The sequence below is a fragment of the Arachis stenosperma genome, chromosome 1 (genome assembly GCF_014773155.1).
Source record: "Arachis stenosperma cultivar V10309 chromosome 1, arast.V10309.gnm1.PFL2, whole genome shotgun sequence".
Taxonomy (NCBI): Eukaryota; Viridiplantae; Streptophyta; class Magnoliopsida; order Fabales; family Fabaceae; genus Arachis; species Arachis stenosperma.
Window position 1 is genome coordinate 66,156,106 of NC_080377.1, and position 22,692 is coordinate 66,178,797.

General features: G+C 35.2%; 1 protein-coding gene across 1 annotated transcript; it reads left to right on the forward strand.

Moving 5' to 3' along the window:
• The first annotated feature begins 221 nt into the window (after window positions 1–221).
• On the forward strand, window positions 222–5,306 carry LOC130980660 (uncharacterized). Its single transcript, XM_057904322.1, has 8 exons — window positions 222–270; window positions 540–578; window positions 709–1,088; window positions 1,244–2,165; window positions 2,273–3,035; window positions 3,189–3,490; window positions 3,622–4,589; window positions 4,731–5,306. The coding sequence occupies exons 1-8, from the start codon at window positions 222–224 to the stop codon at window positions 5,304–5,306; spliced, it is 3,999 nt and encodes a 1,332-aa protein (XP_057760305.1).
• The last annotated feature ends 17,386 nt before the right edge of the window (window positions 5,307–22,692 follow it).

Consider the following 22,692-nt stretch of genomic DNA (forward strand, 5'->3'; position numbering starts at 1 on the left):
ATTTACTTTTACAACCAAATGTACTTGCCTAAATAGAACCATATAGGTATAATATTATTATAATTATCATTAAATTCTCCATTTCATTAGCTTATGCACACAAACCAAATACAAAGTAACTTTATCTAACTTCTGCTTATTATTTTAAGAGTTATTATTGAAGAAAAAATAACCAGCTATTTTGCTATATTATTATTAACAAATTTTACTTCAATGACATTATGGCCACAGAAGAGATTAACGAGGAAGATGAATATTGTAATGATCCAGGTATTTTCCTAATTTTATTTCACAACATATCACATTCATAGTTAACAAAAAATCATAAAATTATATTACATAAAACATTATATTATAATTTTCAAATTGTTTCTGTTATTTCATCGATTGATCAATTTTTAGCAGCAATTGAAGACAATTAGGAACAACAAATATAAATAAATAGCTTAGATTAGCATCAATATAAATCATACAATATCCAAGAACAATTATTTATTCAAAGTAATCAATCAATTCATATTTGAAATTTGTTCTTAAAGGGGAAAAAGATGAACCACTTCAGGAGCGCCACAACCCAGGTAAACAAAGTTAATTTAAACATGTTAATTACAATATGTACAAATGATCTAAACATATTGTGGCACATTGTTAACTATTTTCCATAAATGACATAACAAACTAATTAATTATGACCATCTATACTTGCAGAATATTGGCACATGGGGCAAGCCACAAATGAGTGTCAACATTGTAATGCACTCTTTTGGTACGAGGAACGCATTGGCAAACATACCAACTCTACCAATCCCAAATATACTCTTTGTTGTAGGGGTGGTCAGGTCAAACTACCTCCATTTAAGGAACACCCTCTGTTTCTCAACGAGTTGTTTTTTGGTCGTAACACACCAAGCAAGCATTTTCGGGAGAAAGTCAGATTGTACAATAGCATGTTTGCATTTACATCTATGGGTGGTAGAGTTCAGAAAGGGACGAGAAAAAGTAAAGGACCACCAACTTTCATTTTAGGTGGTCAGAATTACCACCTCATGGGTAGCTTATTACCACCTGAAGGATCACCTGCTAAATTTGCACAACTGTATATATATGATACAGAGAATGAGATCGAGAATCGAATGCATGTCATGGGGTACACACCTAAAAAATACTTATTTACTATAAAAGCTTTATTCTAATGCACGAATGCATAGTTACTATAATGATTCTTTCTTTTATATGCAGTGAGTCAACAACATCAAACACGATCCATGCATCTATTGTGCAGTCTCTTAAGGAGACATTAGACAATACCAATGTGTTAGTTAAGTCTTTTCGCATGGTTCGAGATTCACTACATAATGGTCAACAAACAAACATCAAGTTAAAACTCATTGGAAAAAGACGGAAGGATGGAAGGAGATACAACTTACCGACCGTATCAGAAGTTGCAGCATTAATTGTTGGAGATTTCGATTCATCCAGACTAGAGAGGGACATAGTAGTTGAGTCCCGTTCTGGAGCGCTCAAGCGGATAACCGAGCTACACCCAGCTTACCTGCCTCTGCAATACCCATTGCTTTTTCCCTACGGTGACGACGGATTTAGAGAGAATATAGTGAAGAATACTCCTAATAAAAAGGATGACCAAGATGACAAGTATGTTACAATGCGGGAGTGGTTTGCATATAGGATACAAGATAGGTTTGCAGACGCGTCCCCTCTACTATATTCTGGAAGGTTGTTCCAACAGTTCATAGTAGATGCCTATACAATGATTGAGACATGTCGTTTGAATTATATTAGGTACAAACAAAAAGAACTTCGTTGTGATATGTATAAAGGCATTCGTGAAGCAGTTCTGAATGGAGAGACTGAACCTGCTTCTAGGGGTAAGCGTATAGTGCTTCCAGCTTCCTTCACAGGTGGAGCTAGATATATGATCCAAAATTATCAAGATGCCATGGCTATATGTAGAGTGGTAGGCTACCCTGATTTGTTCATCACACTTACATGCAATCCTAAGTGGCAAGAAATCCAAGATCATGTTTGCAATCGTGGATTAAAGGCAGGAGATCGTCCAGACATCGTATGCAGGGTTTTTAAGGCTAAGCTTGACCACATGCTACGGGACTTTCGTGTCAACAAGCTTTTTGGTAGAGTCCGTGCACGTGAGTATCTGTAATAATAAACTCTTAATTATACATTAACCATATATTATAATTCCCTTATTTCATTTATTAATTATCAATTACTTATCTACTATTCATTTCAACAGTTGTATACACCATTGAGTTCCAGAAGCGTGGTCTCCCACATGCACACATTCTATTATTCCTTCATCAGCAAGACAAATACCCTACTGGTACAGATATTGATCAAATCATTTCAGCAGAAATACCACATCAAACAGCAGACCCTGAGTATTATGAAGCTGTCAAGACCCTTATGATGCACGGACCATGTGGCATCATTCGCAAAGACTCCCCTTGCATGGAAGATGGAAGATGCATTCGTAACTTTCCCAAGAGGTATGTTGAATCTACCACCCTTGACGATGAAGGATATCCGGTATATCGTCGCAGAGATGATGGTCGATTTATCAACATAAATGGTGTCGATCTAGACAATCGCTATGTTGTTCCTCACAATAGGTTGTTACTTATGAGGTATGGTGCTCACATAAATGTTGAGTGGTGTAACCAATCAAGATCAATCAAATATCTATTCAAGTATGTAAACAAAGGAAATGATCGGGTAACCGCTTCCTTTTATCAGAGTTCTTCACAAGATATCAACCAGGATACTATAGATGAGATCAGCATATATTATGATTGTAGATACATTTCTCCATGCGAAGCTGCATGGAGGATCATTGGATATGATATCCACTATAGAGATCCTTCTGTTGTTCGACTATCATTTCATCTTCCAGAGGAACAAACGGTAGTTTTTGATGACAACGTCACTCTCGATAAAGTGCAAGAAAAGGCAACTGTCAAAGAGTCAATGTTCTTAGCATGGTTTGAAGCAAACAAGAAGTACGATTCTGCAAAGGAACTCACTTATGTTGAGTTTCCCTCAAAGTTTGTATGGAACGCTAAAGAGAGGGAATGGACGCCCAGGCGTTCGCACAATGTCATAGGTCGTATTTTTTTTGTGCCACCTTCATCTGGAGAGTTGTATTACCTAAGAGTTCTTCTTAATTTGGTAAAGGGACCCACATGTTATACAGACATTCGTTTTCACAATGGTATCACTCATGGTTCTTTCAGAGATGCATGTTATGCACGAGGTTTGTTGGATGATGACAAGGAATACATTGATGCAATAAAAGAAGCCAGTCAGTGGGGTGCTGCTCCTTACTTAAGAAATCTATTTGCTACATTGTTATTCTCAAAATCAATTGAACGACCTGAATATGTATGGGAAGAAACAAAGATGTTATTATCTGAGGACATCCTCCACCATCAAAGGAAACTACTTAACCATCCAGGTATTCATAACTTATATGGATTAATTATAATTTTACCATGCTAATCAACCAATTACTAATTTGTTTCTAATTATATTATTTAGATATCATTTTATATGGATATAGATTTAACATAATTTTATTTTCTACAGGCTTGCAATTAACCACTTCTCAAGTTGAAACCCTTACCCTTATTGAAATTGAGAAAATTTTGAACATTAACAACAGGAGCTTAAAAGATTGGGATACGATGCCCTTTCCTTCAGACAATATGTCGAGTTGGGATCCTTATTCTAATTCATTGAATCGTTTGATAGTTGACGAGCTTGGATATGATAGAAGCTCCTTGCATATAGAGCACAATACATTGATTAAACAGATGACCTCAGAACAATTGTCTGTGTACGAAAAGATTATGAACAGTGTTGAAAGTTGCTCTGGTGGTGTATATTTTTTATATGGATATGGTGGTACAGGTAAGACCTTTGTATGGAATACATTGGCATCAGCTTTGAGATCAAAGGGTGATATTGTCCTAACAGTTGCATCAAGTGGAATAGCTTCATTGTTATTACCCGGTGGTAGGATAGCACACTCAAGATTTGGTATCCCATTGAACCTTGACGAATACTCTACATGTAATATCAAGCAAGGAAGCCAACTAGCTGAGCTTATCACAAGGTGTAAGCTAATTATATGGGATGAAGCCCCAATGGTCCATAAATTCTGCTTTGAAGCGCTAGACCGGACAATGAGGGATATTATGCGTTTTAGCAACAGAAATAGTGAATCAATGCCATTTGGCGGAAAGACTATTGTATTTGGTGGAGACTTTCGGCAAATCCTACCAGTTATTCCTAAAGGCAGCAGACAAGACATTGTAAATGCAACCATAAATGCATCCTACATATGGGACCATTGTCAAGTGTTAAAATTAACCAAGAACATGCGATTGCAAGCTGCACATACAAGCGTTGATAGAGCTGGCCTTGGCGACTTTGCTGAGTGGATCCTTAAAGTTGGAGATGGTGCAATTGGCAACAAAACGGATGGTTCATGTACAATTAAAATCCCAGGCGACATTCTCATAAGAGATTGGCATGATCCAATCAAGGCAATAGTCGATCATACTTATGCTGAATATATTAATGACCCCAGCAATGACAACCACCTCGAAAAGGTTGCTGTCTTGGCACCAACATTGCAAACAGTTGATGACATCAATGATTATATGATGAGCTTAAGTTCTAATGACATAGAGACTTTCTTAAGCTCGGATACTGTATCTAAATCTGAGTTTCAAAATGATTTCATTGCAAGTATCCACACTCCTGAGTTTATCAATACAATAAAATGTTCCGGAGTCCCAAATCATGTGTTGAAGTTGAAGGTTGGCATCCCAATAATGTTGTTAAGAAACATAGACCATTCAGCTGGATTATGCAATGGAACTAGAATGGTGATAACCAAGCTTGGTAAAAGAGTAATCAAAGCTAAGGTTCTATCAGGGACAAGCATGGGTCAAGAGTTCTTTATACCAAGAATGACACTGACACCATCAGACCATAGAATACCTTTTAAGCTTCAAAGAAGACAATTTCCAATTATGGTTTCTTATGGTATGACCATCAACAAGAGCCAGGGCCAATCATTGTCTCGAGTAGGTTTATTGCTAAAGAAGCCTGTTTTTTGTCATGGTCAGTTATATGTTGCTATTTCAAGAGTGACGAGTAGGAGTAGTCTCAAGATTGTGGTTGCACACGACCATAAAGAGGATGAATGTGTCGATGACACACACAATGTTGTTTATAAGGAAGTATTTAGAAATGTAAGCTAAATGTTGCGCACGGTGGTTGATAAGTGTTCATACAAATTATATTTAATATTTTTATCTTTTAGATAATTCTTATCATGATTTTCGAAAATTATGAAATTTAAATTATACTTTATTTTTTCATATAAATTATGTTTAAATTTTGATTTCTATAATATTTTCATAAACTTATTTTATCATTATATTACTAAACGGTTCTACTAATAATCCATTGATTATTCAACTATTTAAATGACCAGGTACAGAAATAGTAATACAATTTTTAGTTTGTCTCCGAGACATACTATTATGTTGTCTCCGTAAATGTAAACTTTTAATTGGAAATAGAAACATGAGTTACTGATATTGCTTAAAATTACATCAAACTCTTCATGGAAGCTACCAATTTGCAAAATATTATCATAAAAATATTATTTTACTTCTATTCCATGTTGGTTTGTAGCAGATTCTATCTTCCTATAGTTTTTTCACAAGTTTCATTCGTTAATTCTCTTTTTAAACTTTTTTGTTAAGTAATTATATTTATATAGGAATAAATTATACAAGCAATATCTCAATAAGATAATAGCATATAATCTGATAACAGGAGATGGAAAAACAACTAATACATGCAAATGGATAAAGAAATCCAACCTTTATTATAATTCATATATCTAGACCGTAAATTTCACGAAATAAACAATACGAATAAATAGCATAAATAGATCAATTACCTTCAATGCCAAAGTTTTTCCAATCCACTTCCCAGATGTAACACCTTCATCGTCAACATTTTTTCTAAAATAATAGTTTGTCGTAATCATCAAATTGATACCTATACATAATCAAATATCCACCGTAAATTATTTCTAAAGTATGCCATTTATATGATAAAATATATATATGTGTGAATTAAAAGTTCGACGGCAAACGGCATACCTTGGTGGCTTCAGATGAATATTCAGCCCGAACATACTTTCTAACGTAAAAATGATAGATTACTCAATTGATCCTATTCATCCAAAAGCCAAAACAAAATAACAATTTTTTTCAAAATTGATGGTCATTAGAAAATAAAAAAAATTAAATAGAAATATGGACCATGATTCTCACCTAAATATTGGGCTTAAATTGGTTAAACATCCAATAATACATACTCGGAGTACGAGGTTTATTTAGAAGAGCTGATTGTGCATTTATATCTTGGTCTAATTATCACTTATTCTTTATCTTATAACAAAATAAAATAAGTTGTTTGTCTAAGAGATTTGTAATTTCTTTAAGGTCTGAATTATGTTGATTTCCATCCATATTTAATTATTTATAATGCAACACCGAATTATTTGTCACAAGACACGTAAAAACTTAGAACAACACCATTCATGCAATTCAAGAATAAGGGATAATGCTTGGATTAAGCCCTTTTTGTCTCTTAATAGGACACAAACATGAGTTATCTACACTTATGAAGGATATAGTTACATTAGCATCAAACTCTCCAACCATATTTATCTTTTGGCCTAAGGCATCTGGATACATAAAAAACAAAACCCAAAAGGAAAAAAGACTTAATTATAAGTTGCCAAAATGTATGTAATTCGAAAAATGATAGACTACTCAGTTGATCCTATTCATCCAAAAAACAAACCAAAATAACTGTTTTACTCAAAATTGATGTTCTATAGAAAGTAAGAAAAAAGCAAAAGAAATACGTTCCATGATTCTCACCTAAATATTGGGTATTGACCTTAAATTGGTTAAACATGCAAAGGCTTATTTGAAAGAACTAATTATGTATTTATATCTTCGTCGAATTATCACTAATTCTTTATTTTATAACAAAATAAAATAAGTTCTCTATCTAAGAGATTTATAGTATCTTAATCTCTGAAGTATGTTGATTTTCATCACTATTTATAATGCAACACCGAATTATTTTCCATAAGGCACGTACAGACTTAGAATAACACAATTCATTTAATTCAAGAATAATGGACAATGCTTGGATTAAGTCTCTTTTTTTTTTTACTCTCTTTAACAGGACACAAACATCAATTATATACACTTATGAATGAAATGGTTACCATTTTGATCTCAAAACATTATCATCAAGCTCTCCAACCATATTTATCTTTTGCTCTAAATAAGTAACCTCTATAACTAAAAAGGCAAGATACATAAAAAAAATTAAACTTAATTATAAGTTGTCAGAAAGCATCTAATTTAAAGTACTTATATTGTACTCAGTAGATCCTATTCATCAAAAAAACAAAACAAAATAACTATTTTACTCAAAATTGATTATTAATAAGTAATTAAAAAAATCAAAGGGAATACGGTCCATGATTCTCACCTAAATATTGGCCTTAAATTGGTTAAACATACCATAATAACATATCCCAAGTATAAGGCTTATTTTGAAAGAGTTAATTATGCATTTATATCTCGGTCAAATTATTACACATTCTTTGTTATAAAACAAAACAAAATAAGTTGTCTGCCTAACAAATTTGTAATTTCTTTAAGTTTTGAAGTATGTTGATTTCCATCAAGATTTATAATGCAACACCGAATTATTTTTCACAAAGCACATAGAAACTTAGAACAACAAAATTCATCTAATTTAATAATAAAGGAGCGCATCACGTTAGCATCAAGCTCTCGAACTATCTTTATCAATTGGTCTAAATCATCAACTTCTATAGCCTAAGGCAGGATCCATAAAAAAACAAAAAACCAAAATGAAAATAGATTAATATACATAATACTAATAAAACTGAGACACAAATAGAAGTATTAGCTAATGGCACTAAAAATGGGTAATACCTTTTCGATGACACCACAACCATACATCTGAAGGCAGAGACTCAGAACATAACCAAAAACCTTATTGGACAATTTGCTTCTTTGGGACGCAAATCCATGCCCAGAAAAATGCAAGATATCAATTGTCACTGACAAGATCTGAAAAAGAATCAATTGGAGTGTCCAAAGAAAATATATAGAGTAGAGTAATGGTTACCTTTTGAACAACATGGCTACTAAAGACATCAGAAGTCAAATTAAGAGTGACGGCGACAGACCACTCAGCTGCAACGGGGAGAGAAGCAACTACAACAGAAGCAACGACTGCAAGAGATGGTGGGGAGCACAGAAGCAGCGACGAGTGGAGAACTACTGAATGTGAGCAGTGAGAGAGGAAAAAATGACGGCACACGGCATCGATGCAGTGAAGATACGCTTCGATGAGACAATCACAATCGCGAAGTCAGGGCAAAGGAAGATGTATGCCCAAATCAAAAAAGAGGAAAAGGAGACGAACCTGATCCTCACACTTGCATCGTTATTTGTGACCCACATGACCAACAAGAGCACGGCGACGGTACCCCAATAATAGACCGTGATAAGAGGCATCACAGAGCCCATGTGCTTTCGTGATTGCAATGAAGGAATGAAAATTGACTATTGACTCATTGAGCGAGTCAGGTTTCACATTGTGGGAGGAGATCCTGATTGGTGATTGATGAGGCAAAGAGAGAGGGATATTAGAATGAGTGCCCAACCAAAATTCAGATTTTCCCGCTCATGTTATACATTATTATAATTATAATTATAATTATAATATTAGTTAGGGAAAATTCCACTTCCCTTCCTTCTAATTTTTAAAAAATCTCCTTTTTAATCTATTTTAAATTTTTTGTGTTAACTAATGTTAACTTTATCTATTTTTTAAGAAAAAATAAATTATTTTTTTAAAAAATATCCATTAACAAAAATTTTATTTTTTATTATTATATTTTTTTACTAAAATATTTTTTAATAAATTATTTTTTATTGATTAAATTGTATTTTTTTAAAAATTTAATAATTATATTATTTTTTTCTAAAATATCCTTCAATAACTTTTTAATTATTAAATTATAATTTTACCAAAATTTTTGTTAACGATTTTTTTATATTTTACTATTAATTTTTCGATATCTATATATATTATTTTAACATTAAATAAAAAATTTTAGTTAATATTTTGTATTTAAACATTTTATATTTAATATGGTACAATGATAGATTAAGCAATTAACAACAGCAAACATGTCGTAGATTTTTCACATGGTTTTTTATGTTAGTCTTGGAAATTTCTTCCTAATAATCAATTACCAGGACTAAAATAATTAATGTATTATTCAATTTATTATTCTTAAAAAAATATTAATTTTTATTATCTAAATATAAATTTATATTTACATTAACAGTTGGTTAAAAAGGGAATATCAATTAATTATTTAGATTCTAAAAACTCGAATTAGTACATCTAAACACAATCATAGGATTTACAATACTTATAAGCATATTTTCGTCAATTTAAAAATATGTTGTGTCTTTTTTAAAAAACAGAATTTTTATAAAGTAACTCCTATGTCAATTTTACATAATTTTTTATAAAGATATACAAATTTTTATAATTTTATATAACTTTTATCAATTACTTTTTATTTATTGAGTATTTTAAAGGGAGTTAAATTTTAAAAATGATATCATTAATTAATTTTTTATTATAATTTCTTTATATTTTATTCGTAAACATTTTATATCATTAAGTCACAAAAATAATAATCCTAATAATAATACATTTATTAAATATCATCTAAGTAAACAATAAATTTATATACTTCAGTTATATATAATTGATATCGTATATGAAAAATGTCCTAAACTTTTTACATCCGCGCATAGCGCGGGTTATATACTAGTACATAAATGATAAATGAGATGTTCGGTTGAAAGAGAAAAGTAGGGGAAAGAAAACTATGTATGTACATACATTAAATTCATTTATAACATTCTTTTAGGCAATTAGTTCGGTAAATTAAAGAGTAAATTGTGATATGTTATTGCATAATAAGCTAGTTGTATGCACATTTAACACATAAAATATATTTGTTTATATTTTCTATTTCAATTTAGAATATTATTATATTTGAATTAAATTTTGGATGATTCACATATTGAATCATTTTTATTCTTATAAGACTATAAAATTTGAGAAATACTTATAAAATCTTAGAATGTATTTAATATATATTTTAAAAATTTACTTTTATTCAAACTTTAACCATCGGTTGGATTATTTTTGTTTTATATATTAAAAATAGGCAAAACAAACCTATTATACAATAATATATAAGAAAAAATAATTTATTTTTTAATTTTTGTAAAATATCAGAGCAATTTTCTTTTTATTTTTAAGGTTAAATACTATTTTAGTCTTCAATGTTCAGGCTAAATTCTAATTTCGTCTCTAATGTTTTCAACGTCCTATTTCTGTCTCAAAGTTTTAAACATGTTTAATATTGTCCTACCATTAAATTTGACACTATGAGTGATGTGTATGTTAATAACATTTTTAGTTAAGTCATATCTTTTTTCATGTGTTAGAAAAACATAACCAAAACTTTTTTGTAATACTTCTTCTCCTCAATTTTCTTCTTATTCTAAACTCTAAATCCTAACAATCAATTATGAACGCTTAAAAATCAAAGAAAATTTTTTTATATTAGTGATTATTGGTGGATCGATTTACTTCCAAACTAAAATCAAATGCTATTGACTCTTCAATATGCAAATTATTTATGTTAAATTTAATGGTAGGACAATATTTAACCTGCTTAAAACTTTTTTTGGGTTGAAATATGACGTTTGAAATTTTTTTAATTTAAAATAGGACGTTTAAAACATTAGGAACCAAATTAAAATTATTCGACCCAAACGTTCGTGACTAAAATAATACTTTACTCTTATTTTTTATAATATACTCTTACATTGTTATTATATAGGGCAAATGACACAATTAAACCAAATGGAGAACATAATTACCTAATTCTACCAAATTTAAAAATGTTACATGGATCACCCAAAAGAACCTTCCTATGTAATTTGAATGAGCTCAATTTGAATTAGGAAAATCAATAGTAATTCGAATTAGACAAAGTCAAATTAGTAGAGGTTCTTTTAATTTGAATTAGTCCAATTCGAATTATGCATGGATGTAAGTCTTACGTAGTTCGAATCAGCTTGATTCGAATTAGGCATGCGTATAGTGTTAAGGTAGTTCGAATCAGAGTGATTCGAATTATACATGCAAGGAGAGCCCTAGTAATTCGAATGAGTCTGTTTCGATTTATGTGTGTATAATTCGAAATTAACAGCTTCGAATTAGCAAGCACCCAACGTGTATAAATATGATGTGAACGTGAATTCCTCCTATTAGAGTGAAACACAATGGCTAGTGAGGAGAGTTTTTTAGTGTTGGTGCAGTATCGAGGGTCAATTAAGAAAAAAACACGTTCTGATATTAACATTATGGATAAGGATCCCCTCAGTATTTTTCTGAAATCTACAACGAGCTTCACCGACTTCCTAAATTCTATAATACAGAAACTGGGGTTGCAAGGCGTGAAACGGGTTGAGAAGTTATTCTATCGCATTTTGATCTCAATTCTGCGACATGAGTGAAATACGATTCGTTTGTAATAGGGAGTGATGAGGATTTGGAGGTTTTGTTCCATTATCGTCGACAGTTTTCCGAGGTCAGGACACCTGAGCTGTTAGCAAAGCTTGTAGATGTGGTCTCTAGCTCAGGTGGTTCGAACCGGAATACCCAAACTCCAGCAACGGCAGCCTGTTCTAGTTCTAGACCTGTTGGTGCATCTTCATCCGTGCCTGTTATTGCACCTCAGAAAATGGTGGTTGCCTCCCCGTCCTTCGCAGTTGATCTCGACCGCAGTGGTAACGGAGAAGTTGGTATTATTGATAGGACGCCGATTTCATTACAGCGTGGGACACTAGATAGTATAGATGATGCATTGTCGGATGATGATGATGCTGATGATGTGGAGCCGGACATCATTGCCAATGATAGCGGTGATGACATAACAACGAGTAATCCAGCTAGGGCTGGCGGAGTGTCCAGCTCAGGGACTTAGCAGTACTACCCGCACATTTCATCTTTGGACTTGGATGCCATGAGACAGGAGGGGGTTCCTAGCAGGTTGGTCAGCCAGTTTCAGGACAAAGAGGAGGCCGTGTTAAATGTGAAGACATATAGCATCTGACGTGGGGTACAGTACAAAGTGGTGGAGTCTGATTATTGCAAATACCTTGAAAAGTGTACTAAATTTGGCAACGGGTGCACATGGTTGATTCGGATTAGGAGTGGCAAGCGAGAAAGCCTGCCCCGCCCCGCCCTGCCTAATGAGGCAGTCCTAGAATTCCACCCCGCCCCGCCTAACTACGGGCTGGCGGGATAAGCCCCACAAAACTCATTTTTTTTTTACTATTACCTACTAAATAATACATATAATTTCACAACCATATTAATAAATTTATAATTTCTAAAGGCATAAAAAAATTATATTTTTTATATTAACAAACATTAAAGTCTTTGTAATTATAAATATCCAATAAACATAATTATAAACCAAGTTTTCATTTAAAACATAATTATAAATATTGTTTCCAAAGCAAATTAAACATAATCCAAAACATAATTATAAATATTGTCTCCAAAACAACATAAACATAATCCAAAACACTCAATTTTCATCTTCATACTCTTGTAAGTTGGGTTAGGAAAAGTTGTATTATGCCAAAAAATTGCAAAAATACCCCCTTGTCCAAAAAAACTAAGCCTAGCAGGGAAGCCCGCCCTGCCCCGTCAAAGCCCACCAAAACCCGCAGTTTAAGCGGTGCGGGTTACGCAGGCTTTTGCTCTATGGAAGTCCCAATTTTTCATCCCGACCCGCCTTTTTTGGCGGGTTACGCGGGTCGATCCGGTGGGTTTAGGCTTGTTCGCCACCCCTAATTAGGATCAGTCTCCGCCAGCGCAGGGATGTTTGGGAGGTAAAACGATACAATGGACCTGATACTTGTCTGGTCACATCGATCTCGAGCAATCACATGAGTCTTGATTATCATGTGATCTCGGCCTTCATCCTGCCAATGGTTAGAACTGATGTAGCCGTCTGTATCAAGGTACTTCTGAATGCGATAGAGGCATATTTTGGGTTTAGGCTAACTTATAGGAGGTTTGGTTAGCTAAGCATAAGGCCGTGGCACAAATTTACAGAGATTGGGATGAGTCATATAATGAGTTGCTGTGATGGATCTTAGGTGTGCAGATGACGATGCCCAGTAGTGTTGCAGTGTTGAGGACGAGTCCTGTGCGAGTGGGTGGGAAAGTGGACGGCTTGCACGCTTATTTTCACCGGCTTTTTTGGACATTCCCACAGTGTATTGAGGCATTCGACATTGTAAGCCGTTGGTCAGTATCAACGGGACCCACCTGTATGGCAAGTATAGGGGTACGTTGTTAGTTGCGATTGCACAAGACCGAAACTCCAACATCCTGCCTATTTCATTTGCACTTGTGGAGGGTGAGAATGCTGAGTCTTGGACGCTTTTCCTATCTCACCTCCGACAGCACGTGACTCCACAACCAGGTATTCTGGTGATATTAGATCGACAGAACGACATCAAGGCGGCACTTGAGGCTCCTGATGGAGGTTGGCTACCACCTGTTGCATACCATGCATTCTGTATTTGAGATGCGGCCGCAAATTTTTCCCTGAATTTTAAGGGCAAGGATTCACGAAGGCTTCTGGTGAATGTGGCGTATGCCAAGACTGAGATTGAATTTGATTACTGGTTTGATATTCTACGAACCGAAGAACCTGCCATGTGTGACTAGACTTACAGGATTGAGTATGCGATGTGGACCTAGCATCAGGATGAGGGTAGGAGGTTTGGACATATGACGACAAATATCTCCGAGTATGTGAACTCCATACTAAGTGTGTGAACTCCATCGATCGGCAGCCCTAACTGGTATGCCACGTCCTGCAGTGTAATAATGCACTTGCCGAACGGCATATGAAACGTGTGCGTCTCCGGACGTCAGCGCTCCACGAATGCACTAACCAGGGACTCATCCAGCCGAAACCAGCTCTTGTTCAGCCTCGCAAGATGGTATAAACCGGTCATCTGCAAGTACGGAATGTACCTCTCGTCCAGGTGCATACCCTACAACCGTCGCATGCTCGTAATACATCGGTGGGGCTACATAAAGAATGTATCAGATTGTCTCTCAACTCGGAACATATTTATGCAACATCATTCACTAATGCATATCTTGATCTAAAAAATACAACTTGTACTCTACCAAATCCTGTTACGCTTTAAGATGGAAAATAACATCATATATACATCAAATTGGGCCTAATAAAAAAATATTTTTAAAATATTTTTTTAAAAATAGTATAATATTAACACTGATAAATTTACTTCAATGATTACTATTTATGTTAACTGTAACACCCTAATTACCCTAAGCCTTACCTCATGTTATAAAGCACAGGTTAATAAGAGGTCACGATAATCCTAAGGCTTTTACATTAATGTATTTATATAGAAAGAAATAATAATTCTAGAAGCTCGAAGAAGAAGTAAGCTCAAAAATAGAGTTTCAAAAATGCGAAACGTTCACATGAAACTTCACGAATCGAGGCACAAGATATAAGTACGAAATATCAAGACATACATAGTTATATAAGTAGGATAGTCATAAAGTACTAGCCGCAACCCGCGGAGTTTAAGCCGACTAGTATATACAGACATACCGAGTTTCGAAAGTAAAAAATACCTTATACCATATCTCTCTCAAAGTAAGCCTTTAAGACAAATATAAGTACAAAAGTGAGAGAACTAATTCAAAATAACCAAAAGACTCCAAAATATGATTAAGGTCCTCCACTCTATCACCATTAAGCAACTCACCGAGGTGGGTTACGCCCTGCATCTGAAAAACAACAACAAAGTATGGAATGAAAACTGGAGGTTCTTAGTATGGTAACAGTGCCCAGTAATGTAAGATGTAAGACCCCGAAACGCCAGAGGCAATCTTAGAGCTTCATACCAAACAAAAATCCAACTTAGCAAAATAAATAACTTAAACCATAAATAATAACAGGGTCATATAAACTTAAGGGATTTTTAACTAATACTAATCACACTGTTGTATCCCACAGCCTTCACCAACCTAACCTCCGTGCGATCCCATTGCCACCACCTACCGAACCTCCTCAATCCCAGTAGAAAACACAAGTAATGCAGACAAGTAAAGTACAAGTAAGATACATGTACAACAAATAGAACAATTAGCAAGTAAACATGTGATACATTTAGGCATAACAAAAAAATTAAGCAAATCAATCAAACAGGTAGAAGATGCATATGATGAATGCCCTTCCTATTGGCTCATGATATTACTTGTCAGTCTATAAATGCCAACCCGACACATCCTTTCGAATGTAGCCTTCCTGCCATGTCCAAAGATATAGGCTCTGCACACTCATGCAGCAGAAAAGTATGCCACGCCGAGGATATAGGCCCCGCACACTCATGCAGTAGGGAGTCTGCTACACCAGAGATATAGGCCCTGCACACTCATGCAGCAGAGAAGATTATGCGAGCAGGATACAACCTCACCCTCACATCTAAACGTAAGCAGGATTAACCACCGTCCTTACGCCAGTGCCGCAATCTCGACAAGCGGAAGATTGCCACGGCCCTTGCCCAAGGCGCATAGTGACTCAACAATCTTAGCATAAAACAATATATCAGTGGCTTTCATAAATCATTTTCATTATTCAGCCCACTCTGAGCCATTGACTCGTCTCAACATCATCAATCCAAAATTCACGATTCATTATTTCGATTGTCACTACAACACACCGCCATCTTACTCAACTAATCCATCCTCAGTACTCCAGAAACCTAATTCTGCATCTTCTAAATTCATAAAGAAATTCACTAAAATAAATCACTAACTCATCTTTAGTAATATTAGAACCAAATTCCTCGATAGTACTCGTAACCAACATTTGAAGGAAGTTTAGAAAGTTAGGAAATTCTTGAAAAAGAAAAAAAATCATTTTTCAGTAAAACAGGGTCTATGCGTACACATACCCATTGTATGCATATGCATACGTAAAATCTTGCCCATTTTGCGTATGTATACAAGAGTTCGCATACGCATACCCCTCCAGAATTGTAAAATTTTGTAAAGTTGCAGAAATAAGTTTTTTAACACTAAATTTTAAACGTTCATAACTTTCTCTACAAAATCTATTTTCATCAAACTTTTTTTTATCAATTTAAAGATCTTTGAATGAACTTTAATTTAAGATAAATTTCAACCAATTTCGAAAATTGAGGCTCAAGTTATGATCTGTCAAAGTTCACCAAAAACTAGTTTTGACAAAAAATTGACAACGTTCTCAAACTTCCAAAATTCACAATCAAAACCAAATATCCTACAACAAAAACAGTTCCAATAAACCTAAATGATGTTCATAGACCTTCCAATTTATTCCTCGTCCTACCATCATGCAATTTTACTAATTTCATCCAAAATTCTCCCATACCTTCCTCAAATTATCAATGTTTACACTCCAAGCATCATTTCTCTATTTCCAACCTTTATAAATATCAATAAGCTCATAATTCATTTTCAACACTCCAATAATCATTTTCAAACCTCATTTCAATAATGAATAACAACATTAAAGTTCAACATCACAATTTATCAAATCAACAACACCATCATGCATAATCAAATTCAACAATTTCCGACAATGAATTCAATTCTATCCTAAGGTCCACTAGCGTAAGTGTCCAAAAATATTACATATTACATAAAAGAAATCAAAATCATACCTTCATCGATCTCCAATATGCACAACCCACCAAAACTTGGATCCCACAATCTTCCAAAAAGCCAAGGCAACTTCAACAAGCACCAAAGCTCAAACTAACATCATATATATGTATATATATATATATATATATATATATATATATATATATATATATATATATATATATCAAAATGAAAACCTAAGGTTAAAAAAAATAACTAAACACAAGAGTTTTGTGAGACTTTACCTTACCTAATGAGATTAGGGGTAAAACCCAATAATTAGTCACTACTAGAGATCACCTAAACAATCAAAATCACAAAATTTACTCAAAAACCAAACCCAAAAATGTAGAATTATTAGGGCTGAAAATGGAGCTTGAGTTTCAATTTCTTACCAACTAAGCTTAGATAAAAATAAATAGCTCAACGAGAGCTTCACATGGCCACAAATGGTTCGTCAATCGGAGCTCCGTAACTCAAGATATGGCTCCTGGAAGATGGTGATGAATAGTACCACCCTCTCCTCTCTCTCAATTCATGTTTCTCTCTCTCTTTGGTGCTGAAATGAGGATGCAAATCCTTATTAAAGGTCTTATATAAGTTGGGCCTGGGATCAACTTGGGCCCGGTCCAACTCGTTAGTATTTTAGGTCTATTTGGCCCACTTTGGGCCAAAACCTGTAAAATTAGCGCCCAATTTTCAATTCTAAATTATTTTTGTCCTTTTAACACAATAAATTAAATTTTCAAAATCTTATTTTTCTTAAAACATGATACTGGACAGACTAGAGCCGATACTGTTGGCTTAAGTACCGGTACACATATTTACAAAAATATTTCGCAAAAAATACATTTTTCAATTCAGAAAAATTCATTGAATTAAAATTTCACCTTTTTAGTTTCAAAATATAATTTCTATATTTTTGAACCTATCCCGGGAAATTTAAAGTTATTATTTTATTAAAGCGATTTTACGTGAAAACTCCGGTTCTTACATCCTCCCCTCCAAATAAGGAATTTTGTCCCCAAAATTTGATTCGCGTGATATATCCTCCACGAAGCATTCTACTATCAACATTGTCAATCCAAAAAAGTTGGCAAAGCATCTCGTCCACCGTCATCCTATCATGTCGATGTTCCCTCTCGCCTTCCGCTGCTTCACTCTGATTATCGTCATTAAGAATCCGGATTACTCAGCCATATCCATCAAAAGCCTCCTTCTCATTGGTTCCTCTAACGAATCTCTAAGTTCAACCAAAATTACGACAACCTTCCATAAGATAAAACTAAGCCAACTGGTTCTTAGAAACATATCATAACAACTTTATAGGTTTACCTCTCATTATCGGATCCGACTCCGTTGCCTCCCTTGCATCCATAGTGAATACTCGGCCTGATTCCTAACTCTACCCACCTCTTGGTTCCTCCCACAGCGGCAATACATGGATATATGTCCAGGACGCCAACAAGTATAGCACAGATGGCTTTCCCTTATCTGGTGGAACTGAATATTGTTGTCCCTTCTAAAGTTTTCTTGATCTTGAAGATGCTGAGGAGTGTGTCCATCTTTCTTAAAGTTTTGTCCCCTTGGTCGCCACGAGCTTGGTTGTCAGTATAACCACAAATTCCTCTCGCCTCAGCTACCTTCTTGGCATAGTCCTCCACAACTCGGGCTTTGTTCACTAGTTTTGAGAATATTCTTATCTCCAAGGGAGCTACAGCAGTCATGATGTCGTCCTTGAGACCTTCTTGGTACTTGATACATTTCTAACTCTCATAGGATTCAGGGGCTCCCTGACATACCCTTGAGAACTTACATAGCTCTTCAAATTTGCCTATGTACTCTGCTACTGACATTGAGCCTTGCTTCAGCTGCATAAGCTCTAACTCCTTTGCTTCTCTCACTGACTCCGGAAAATACTTCTTATAGAACGCCGTTTGAAATACATCCCAAGGGATTTCTGCATTCGGAAGTCGCAGCAACTACACTCTTCTTGCCACCAGTGTTGTGCCTCTCCTAACAGCTGATAGGCCGCAAACTCCACGTATTGGTTAGCCGGGACATGTTGAGCCTGTAGTGTATGCTCCATAGCTCAAAACCAATTGTCTGCTTCAGTTGAGTTGGTCGATCCTCTGAATGTCGGTGGGTGAACTTTCATAAACGAAGCCGAAGTCATTGGAGTACCTCCCAAGTCATTACCGTCTCCGTCTTCATTGCCATTTCCATCCCCATTTTTGTTTCCATTTTTCGCCGATTGCCCCAATCTAAGTACAGCTTGCAAAGTCGCAGCAGCATTCGCCTCTATGGTGTGAGCCAAGTTGGCCATCGCCGCCATAAACTCGGCATGGTTATCGGCCGGTTGGTTATTCTCAGTTCCTCCCCAGGTACGAGTACGACCTCGTCTGCGAGTAGCCATTAGGGTTCTTATCTTCACCAAACAGTCGATATCAAGGTGATCAGTCTCAATATCAAAAGCCTAGTACTTCAATTATCCTAAAATGGCACTCACAAACAAGCATGCTATGCAATATCAAACAGATAACCTAAATAGCATGAAAGAAAAAGACACAGAGTATGCAATGAAGTATAATCGGTCTATTCCACAGGCTCATGAGGACGAACAACTCTAATACTACTAAATATAATACCCTAATTACCCTAAGCCTTATCTTATACCGTAAAGCACAGGTTAATCAGAGGCCACGACAATCCTAAGGCTTTTATATTAATGTATATATATAGAAAGAAATAATAATTCTAGAAGCCCAATGAAGAAGTAAGCTCAAAAACAGAGTTTTAAAAGTGCGAAACATTCACACGAAGCTACACGAATCGAGGTACATGTTATAGATATGAGATATCAAGACATGCATAGATACATAAGTAGGATAGTCATAAAGTACTAGCCGCAACCCGCAGAGTTTAAGCTGACTAGAATATACAGACATATCGAGTTTTGAAAGTAAAAAAAAGCTTCTACTATATCTCTCTCAAAGTAAGCCTCTATGGCAAATATAAGTACAAAAGTGAGAGAACTAATTCAAAATAACCAAAAGACTCCAAAACATGATAAAGGTCCTCCGCTCTGTCACTATCAAGCAACTCACCGAGGTGGGTTATGCCATGTGATAAACCACTATTTTATGGTTTATATTATGTTCAATTGAGTGGTTTTTATCAACTCTTTATCCACTTATTCATACTATTTGCATGAGTTTACGTTTTCCTTCCAGATTTTGTGCTATGATTGAAAACATGCTTCTTTGGTCTTATATTTGTTAATATTAATCCTCTTTTATTACCATTAGATGCCGTGGTATGTGTGTTAAGTGATTTTAGGGATTACAGGGCATGAATGGCTCAGAGGATGGAAAGGAAGCATACAAAAGTGGAAGGAATACAAGAAGTTAAAGAAATTGCTAAGCTGTCCAGCCTGATCTCTTCGCACTCAAACGACCATAACTTGAGCTACAGAGGTCCAAATAAGATGGTTCCAGTTGCATTGGAAAGCTAACATCCGGGGCTTCGCAACAATATATAATTTACCATATTTGCCCCAACACCAGACGATGCGAACGCGTGGATCACGCGGCCGCGTGACTTGGCAGGAACACAACCCACGCTAACGCGTGGACGATGCCTCCGCGTCACTCTTCCGCGACCTGTACGGACCAGAAAGCGCTGGGAGTGATTTCTAGGCTGTTTTTGACCCAGTTTTCAGCCCAGAACACACAGATTAGAGGCTATAAAGTGGGGGAATGCATCCATTCATAAGGAGGCTCTCAGAATTCACTTTTCATGTTTTAGATGTAGTTTGTAGAGAGGGAGGCTCTCTCCTCTCTCTTAGAATTTAGGATTAGGATTTTTAGAAATTAGGAATTTATCTCATCTTCACTTCAGGTTCAATATTTCTCTATTTTGACTTCTCTTCTACTTTGAGATACTTTAATGCTTTTATTTGTATTTGATTTATGTTGCCCAATTGGCTTATGAACTTTTCCATGTTAGATTTCATTGCTTCGAATGTATGTTATTTGAGGTATTCCAGATATTTATGATTTTAATTTAGCTTTCTACATTCTTGGCTTTGGTTGATTAATTGGTGACTCTTGGGTTATCAAACTCATTGTTGATGGAAAATTGGAATTCTTCAAGAATTGATTCGAGATCCAATAACTCTAACTTTTCCCAAGGAAAGACTGGGACTTGAGGATTCAAATTAATTCATTCACTTGACTTACCTTCATAGTTAGAGGTTAACAAAGTGGGAGAAAAATCCAATTCTCATCAAAATTGATAAGGATAACTAGGATAGGACTTCTAGTTCTCATACCTTGCCAAGAGTTTATTTTACAGTCAATTATTTATTTTACTTGTCATTCATTATAATTGTTCCTCATTCTTAAAACCCCCCAATTTACAAACTCATAACCAATAATAAGAACATACGTCTCTGCAATTCCTTGAGAAGACAACCCGATGTTTAAATACTTCGGTTATCAATTTATTTAGGGTTTGTTACTTGTGACAACCAAAACGTTTGTAAGAAAGGATTCTTGTTGGTTTAGAAGCTATACTTGCAACGGGAATTTATTTTGAATTCTAGACCACGCAAAAATCCTCTCTTCAAAATGGCGCCATTGCCGGGGAATTACAAACGTCTGCCTTATTATTGGTTATTGTAAATATTTTTCAAAAAAAAAAATAAAAATAAATAAATAAATTTCTTTTACTTGTTTATTTGTTTTCTCTCTTCCCTCTTATTTCTAATATCTATTATGAATTCTCACCCCTCCCGCTTTGAGTTTGGTTCTAATTTTGTTGCAAGGAATGGAAGCTATAACAGGACTATGCATCAAGGTCTAAGCAATCAAAGATGGATGGAGCCACAAGGATCTAATCAACCCTTCAGGCAATAACATCATCCTAGATATCATGGACAAAGACCATTTTACAATGCATACCCAACTAATAGATTTGGTGGACCGCCTTGTAGCTACCAACAAGCCCCACCCTGTGCTCAGAGACCATCCTTCCAACACAGCCCCAATCCACCATACTCACAAGCTTCTTTTCACCATTCACCACCATATGATCCTTATCCACCCCAACGCCAATCCAATTACTCCCAAGAACTACCACTCTCCTACAAACCATGTTCATATCCATCAAGCCAAGAATCACAGGTTCACTTCGAAGAATCAGTAAACCAATTCAATACAACCCTTCATTAACTGGAGCAAGCAATAAATCAACTATCTTCCAGATGTTCAGCTACTCAACAGATTCCCATGGCTTCATGTGGAGAATCTAATGAAGAATGTATTGTGAAGAAGACACAAGAGACTCCAGTGGACAGCATAGAGCATAACTTCGTAGTGGAACAAGTAGAGGACGCTGTCATTGTAGAAGAAGAAGAGTTGGTTGAAGATTTAGGAGATGCTGAACCTCTTAGGGAATACAGAGTCATGGAAAACTCCGTCAAGGATGTTACAACTGACGCTAAAGAGGATGTTGCATGGTGCACGAAATTGCAATCACACTTTTGCAATCCCGCACAACTAACCAGCAAGTGCACTGGGTCGTCCAAGTAATACCTTACGTGAGTAAGGGTCGATCCCACGGAGATTGTCGGCTTGAAGCAAGCTATGGTTA

Bases quoted from the DNA above. Each gene is read 5' to 3' on its own strand.
- LOC130980660 (XM_057904322.1), top strand. From the start codon at position 222: ATGGCCACAGAAGAGATTAACGAGGAAGATGAATATTGTAATGATCCA. The intron at 1,089-1,243 runs GCACAACTGTAT...ATATGCAGTGAG, and splicing joins AAGGATCACCTGCTAAATTT to TCAACAACATCAAACACGAT. The intron at 2,166-2,272 runs GTGAGTATCTGT...TCATTTCAACAG, and splicing joins TTTTGGTAGAGTCCGTGCAC to TTGTATACACCATTGAGTTC.